Consider the following 7,500-nt stretch of genomic DNA (forward strand, 5'->3'; position numbering starts at 1 on the left):
AGAGCGTGTCTGTGCACTGTCAGGCTACAGGTAACACATATAGTATGCATGAACATACAGCGACACACACACACACACACACACACACACACGCACACGCACACGCACACGCACACACACATACACACACACACACACACACACACACACACACACACACACACATTACATTACATTACATTACATTGCATTTGGCAGACGCTTTATAACCAAAGCGACTTTCAGAAGAGGACATAATCAAGCCAACATCACAAGCAAATACAAAGTGCACAGGAGATATACAGAACAACAAGTGCAATTACAAAGAGGGGTTAGTTTTTTTTTTTTTTTTTTTTTATAATAAAGAGGAAATAATGAGAACACACACACACAAACACACACTTACAAACTAAACTAAACTAAACATAATGTCAGGATTCTGCCCTGGGGCAAGGCCAGTTCAATCATTAGTCTAGTAGATTCTCTCGAAAGAGGAATGTCTTTAGTTGTTTCTTGAAGGCTGCCAGAGAGGTGCTTAGTCTTGCTGCCTCTGGGAGACTGTTCCACCACTTGGGAACCACAACGGAGAACAATCTTGACTGGGAGTACCTAGAGCGACTGGATGGCAGAGCCAGACGGCTTGTGCTGGATGAGCGCAGATCTCTTCCAGTAACATAAGGCGTTAGTAGGTCCTTCAGATAAGCTGGGGCCGTTCCTGTGATGGTTTTGTAGGCAAGGGACACACACACACACACACACACACACACACACACACACACACACACACACACACACACACACACACACACACACACACACACACACACACACACACACACACACACACACACACACACACACACACACAGTGTGTGGACGGTGTGGGTCCATGCACTGTCAGGCTGCAGGTAATGCAGATACACACAGCCAGTACAGGCACATACGTATACAAACATGCTCACACACATACACTCTAAATCTCTCAGTCTTTGTCTGCATTTCTTTCTGTCGCTCTGTATGTGCGCCTCCCCCCATCTCTCTCTTTCTCTACATTTTTGTTGCTTGATTCCATACTCTCTTTCTCTCCCCCCCCTCTCTCTCTCTCTCTCTCTCTCTCTCTCTCTCTCTCTCTCTCTCTCTCTCTCTCTCTCTCTCTCTCTTTTACACATACTCTTTGCTTCATCTCTCTCTCTCTCTCTCTCTCTCTCTCTCTCTCTCTCTCTCTCTCTCTCTCTCTCTCTCTCTCCCTCGCTCTCTCAGGTTCTCCTACTCCAGTCGTCACCTGGTCCAAGCTTAGGGCACCGTTGCCATGGCAGCACAAGGTAGAGGGGGGCACCCTGACTCTCACCAACATCGGCCGACAAGACTCAGGTGTGTGTGTGCGTGTGCGTGTGTGTGTGTGTGTCTGTACTGTGCATGTGTGTGTGTTTCTGTGCCTGTGTGTAGAGTATGTGTGTGTGAGTTTTATGTTTGTGTTTATGTGCATTAGAATATGTCAATTTGCATATCTGGGCTATATGCACTATGTTACAATGTATTACAGTTTTTCTCGATTGCCTCCACACAAGTTCTGGTACTTCACACACAATTCTCGGAACATCTCACCCATTTCCCAACTCCCCTAACCAATGTCACTGAACACTAAACACAATTCCTACTTAACACTCAAATTCCAGTTTTAAAACACACTCTTTTCACACCATTACACACAATTCTCTGGATTACACTCAATTTTCATAAAGAAAAACACTGGGTTTCTCTTGGAACACACTGTCATTCACAACACTACAATCAACTGCAACTATGTTCACTTCCTCATCACATGGGCAAACTCTCTTCATACCGGTTTACAATCTGAAATCATCACCCCATAAGGACACACATTGCATGTCATATTGATGAAAAATGACTGGATGCAAGGAGAAAACCCATTTGTTTAGTTTTTGAACTCAAAAATATGTTATACAAGACATAACTTTCATGTGGTTACCCAATATTTTACAATACATTAGTGTAATTTTTAAATATTTTTAAAAATATGTAAAATATATACACGTCTGTGTACTACGAGTCTAAAAACAATATTTCAGTATTTTACTACAGAAAAATACCCTCTTTAGTATCTTTGTGTTATTTTTGTGAAAAAGACATAAAAAATCTTTCTGTTTCTGTTTGTGTGTTGTGGGAATGAAGTTTTTCCAACTTATGTCACAGTATCCATGCAATTCAGAACAAAAAAAGCCCAAGTTACTGGGAGAAATTAGTTTTACCCTGTGCCCAACAGTGTTTTAATGGGACTGCAAATGTGTATTGTTGTGACTGTCTGTGTGTGTCATTTGACGACAAAATTAGGTTTTTAGAAGAGAGTACATTGTTTTGAGACAAGACGTGCATTTTTCAGAGGTAGTGAAGAGTTTGGCCCGTTGTGTGTGAGGTTTGGAGATTTGTGTGTAGAGTTTTGAGAATTCGAAGACCGATTCCGAAAATTGTGTGTAGGCAATCGAGAAAAACTGTAACATTTACTGTATGTGTGTGTGTGTGCGTGTGTGTATGTGTGTGTGTGTCTGTGTGTGTGCTTGTGCGTGTGCGTGTGCTTGTGTGTGTATGTGTGTGTGTGTGTGTGTGTGTGTGTGTGTGTGTGTGTGTGTGTGTGTGTGTGTGTGTGTGTGTGTGTGTGTGTGTGTGTGTGTGTGTGTGTGTGTGTGCGTGCGTGCGTGCGTATGTGTGTGTCGTCACCAGGCCAGTATATCTGTACCGCCACTAACTCAGCCGGGGAGGTTGAGGCCTACACACAACTGGAGGTGGAGGGTGAGTCTTCATATTACTTTGCCACCCATTGGGTGCATTCCAATATGCAGACTTCCGTCCTCCCTTTCTCACTTGCCTGCTTGTGACCTCATGATGAGGTCACTGACGGCAGAAAATTCTATATCTTGAAAAAGCACAATTATAATGTAATTTTCTCATTTGCAATTGGGATGGTGAAGGAAAAACTGTTCCCCAAAAGTTGTTGTGGCTTGGCTGACAGCTGGAAAGCTTTATTGTGCTATTGGCGGGGCCAGGAGGTAGGGTGAAGCCACAAGCACAAGTGGAGGACGGGAGTGTGCATTTTGGAATGCACACCTTGTGTGTTTGTATGTGGCAGATCGGGAGTCCATCCTGGCGGAATCGGGAGTCAAACTGATGGCAACCTTTGGGCTACAACTCTGACACCTTAACTGCTCATTCAATTGATTTAAATGTAATATAATCCAATGCCACACCACCATACTTGACCAAGTGTGTGTGTGTGTGTGTGTGTGTGTGTGTGTGTGTGTGTGTGTGTGTGTGTGTGTGTGTGTGTGTGTGTGTGTGTGTGTGTGTGTGTGTTTGTGTAGCTCCCCCCTATGCCACCACCTTACCTGACCAGGTGTCTGCCCGCGCCGGCGACATGCTCCGCCTCCAGTGCCTGGCCCACGGCTCTCATCCAATCACGTTGCAGTGGAGCAGGGTGGGCGGGTCCCCGCTGCCGGCCTCGGCCAAGGTGAACCACGACGGGCAGCTGGTGATTGGCCGGCTGGGCGCGAGTGACGGCGGCGTCTACCAATGCACGGCCACCAACCACGTGGGCTCGCACGAGGCCCAGGCCACGGTGACCGTCAGAGGTGGGTAGAGGAAACACTAACACGCTAACATTCATTTGCAATATTATTATTGCACAGTATTGTGACGCATACTGTATGTGCACACACACAAAATAAAAAATATAATAAAATAAACTAAACTAAAAAATAAAAATAAATAAACATATTGTGATGAGAAATGGTACAAGAAACAGAAAAAATATAAGTTATAAACAATGTAGTATTTCTAGATCATTTGTTAATCAAGTATGTCTCCCTCTCTCTCTCTCTCTCTCTCTCTCTCTCTCTCTCTCTCTCTCTCTCTCTCTCTCTCTCTCTCTCTCAGGTTAAATGTGAAGCATTTGACATGCTTTACTACGGCTCCTGACATGCATGCACACACGCCACAGACACACACATGCAAACACACACACATACACACACACACACACACATACACACACACACACACACACACGCACACACACACACACACACACACACACACACACACACACACACACACACACACACACACACACACACACACACACACACAATTACAAGCACTTCTATTTTGCCATGCTTTCTGCAAGTCTTCAGAACCTGTATTATGCTACTACGCTCAATTGGAATTCAAGGATAGAAAGATATTCCAGAAAAAAAGAGAAGAATATTCCAGAATCCATACCATACTATGTTGAATGGAAAAATCAAGAACAAAGGAAGATTCTAGAACTTGTCATGCTTCAGTCCCTCTGTCTCTGTCTATGTAATCCACAGAGGGATTAAAAAATAATAAAACTTTAAAATAGGGATGTTTGTGCATTGAGTTTCATTTTCACACGCCATAACAAAATGCTGCTTTTGGTGGCTCTCAATGTGCCAGCCAAAATCCCTGCTTAACAACCCAACCACACACACACACACACACACACACACACACACACACACACACACACACACACACACACACACACACACACACACACACACACACACACACACACACACACACACACACACACACACACACACACACACACCTACTGAAAAAAAAAACCTTCTCAACTTTTCAGTTTCCACTAAAGACAATGTTGAACACCGATCAGCGGATTGGTGACACAATTACGTCATTATTATTATTTTAAAAAGTGAAACCATTGCAATGTGTCGCTGCAGTAAAATTTAATTCAAAGGGAAGCTCATTGGTATGCGGTTTATCTTTGCCTGTAATTGAACTGTATTCACCGGCTAAAAATATAGACAGTAGTTACATGGATAATGCAGCAGAGGGCAGCACACTCCAAAAGACAGCAACAGGCTCAGCGCAAGTTGCCATGATGAGAGATGACAGAACTTCTCCATACACACACACACACACACACACACACACACACACACACACACACACACACACACACACACACACACACACACACACACACACACACACACACACACACGCACGCACACACACACACACACTAAACAAATAAGCATTTCTAGCGATAAATCTTTATTGAACTCTCTCTCTCCCACACACACACACACACACACACACAAACAAACACAATGAGCAAATAAGCATTTCTAGCTATACATTTTTATTTTTATTTAACTTTATTGAACTTTTGAAAAGTAGAAACACTGTACCAAAGAAACACTTCAGGCAGTCAGGTAGAAAGGTGCAAAGAAATGCAGGAGTGTGTTTGTGTGTGTGTGTGTGTGTGTGTGTGTGTGTGTGTGTGTGTGTGTGTGTGTGTGTGTGTGTGTGTGTGTGTGTGTGTGTGTGTGTGTGTGTGTGTGTGTGTGTGTGTGTGTGTGTGTGTGTGTGTGTGTGTGTGTGTTCGTGTGTGTGTACAACTGTTCAATACAACATAGAAAAATATTCTCTGAAACATTACTTCCTGTGATATCATCATTGTAAAGGCAAAAGGAGTCTTCTTATTAAATAATACAACATAGGAAAAAAAGTGCAAAAGGTAAAGCATGTGCTTCTTATATACTTCTTACGTGGTTTTAAACTCTACTGTACTGCGTTTGATAGAAAACACAGGATACTGTACATTGCAAAAGCCAAAACCAATCATTCTCCTCCATTCAAGGATCTGTCTATACTGCAATACATCAGGGGTGTAAATAATAATCGATTTATATCGATCCTACAGCCAGCGATTCAATTAATCGATTCGTCCACAAGAGAATCGATTTATTGTTGTGAGGCATTTTATTTTGCTCATGCCGTAGTATTAATACTGACTGTAATGATAATGTTCCTCAAATAAAATGCCTGGCGATATTTCAGATTTTGTTCATTTATTTAACATTTCACACATAAGCCTAACCTGTCAGGTAAAAAAATGAAGCACTGATGCGAATTTAATCAAATCTTGGAGCATTCTTAAGAATCGGATATTATGGATTCGTTAGCTTAAGAAATTGATATCAATATCGATTCAAATTGAAGTCTCTGATTTACACCCCTGCAATACAATGCAACATGTTATAAGCTCAATGAATCGTTTTTTTATACGTAATGATAGTTACAGAAACATTCATAACCAAAGCTACGGTATTAACCCCACGCATTTCAACGATTGCGCTCCCACAGCATTTATGGTGTACTAGCTCCTACTAGGCTGCCCAGAGCCCTTCTGAATGATTTAACACAAGAAATTGCTACCTAAATAGTAGCCTAATGGTGTCGGTCTTGTATCTGAGGATTGCAAGGTGGATACTGAGCAATAAGGCAGAGAATGCAGTGGCACAGGTGCTGAACAAAATAAAATAACTGAAGTAAATAATAAATATCCGCAACACAACTGCTCCCAGTTGTTTAATAGCACGACGTTTCAGACCTTCTTTCAGCCCCTCGTCAAATGCCGTGCCATTAAACAACGGGGAGCATTAACAGTGTTGCGGACATTCATTATTTATTTCAGGATACTGAGCAATGTCTCAGCTATTGATCATTTGGCAATGAATATGTACAGCAATTCTGGCCAGTGGTGGAGACCCCTAAGCCAAAAATTTACATCATATCCCTGTACACAACTGCTTTTTGGCTTTATAAAAACAACCAAGAACATTAAAAGGCGCACAACTTTGTTTGTGCTTATCAAAAAATAAATACAAATTTGCCTTAAAAAAAAGTCGATATCAATAAAAATCACCTGATTTCTGTTCATGAGGAGTCATGTTTGTGATTATTATATTATATTATATTATATTATATTATATTATATTATATTATATTATATTATATTATAACCTATTCATGATAATTTCTGCAGTACCTGTGTTGTGTATGAGCAGAAATGTCAAATGGAAACTTTATGAATCTGTAAAAAAATAACCTTCTATAATGATATTTGGAAAACACCCCATCACCTCAGAAATGCTCCTTAATTGAAAATGTCACACAATGTCGATAAGAATGTAAGACCAATATAATCCTGCAATGTTTGAGAAACACCACACTTGAAAATCTACCTTCGTCATGGTTCCCTGCCCATGCATGCTTCAAGCTACTGATTGACAGTTTTACACAAAGGCACATCCTATTTTCAAGATTATGTTCTTTCTTACGAGCTTAAACGTCACTAAAGAGTGGCGAACACACTTCTGGTGGAATGTATAAATTGTGTAATAAAATAAAATAAAATAAAATAAAGCAAATTAAAATAAAATAAAAGTAAATCACTATCTCCATGATGCTAATATACAATAACTTATGTCAACACATAAAAAAGAATAAAAATACAGTTCCTTAAACATACAATTTAACAGGTTTAACTTTATAGTGCTGTCTATGATACATTGTGAACTTGAACCAACAAAAAATCTATGACACATTTCTAAAAACATATACATTTTAAGTTGATTATAACACACTTGATTGTGCATCGCTCCTTAT

The 7,500-nt window shown here is 40.9% G+C and overlaps 1 protein-coding gene across 1 annotated transcript in view; it reads left to right on the top strand.

Annotated features, from left to right (window-relative positions):
* LOC134453364 (basement membrane-specific heparan sulfate proteoglycan core protein-like) overlaps positions 1-4,397 on the top strand; it is a 10,268-nt gene extending 5,871 nt beyond the window's left edge. The window contains exons 6-10 of the mRNA XM_063204244.1: positions 1-30; positions 1,240-1,350; positions 2,719-2,787; positions 3,357-3,623; positions 3,928-4,397. The exon at positions 1-30 is cut by the window's left edge and continues 169 nt beyond it. Coding sequence (XP_063060314.1) covers positions 1-30; positions 1,240-1,350; positions 2,719-2,787; positions 3,357-3,623; positions 3,928-3,932 — 482 coding nt within the window. The 3' untranslated portion in view covers positions 3,933-4,397. The remainder of the gene's footprint in view (positions 31-1,239; positions 1,351-2,718; positions 2,788-3,356; positions 3,624-3,927) is intronic.
* The last annotated feature ends 3,103 nt before the right edge of the window (positions 4,398-7,500 follow it).

The sequence above is a fragment of the Engraulis encrasicolus genome, chromosome 1 (genome assembly GCF_034702125.1).
Source record: "Engraulis encrasicolus isolate BLACKSEA-1 chromosome 1, IST_EnEncr_1.0, whole genome shotgun sequence".
Classification (NCBI taxonomy): Eukaryota; Metazoa; Chordata; class Actinopteri; order Clupeiformes; family Engraulidae; genus Engraulis; species Engraulis encrasicolus.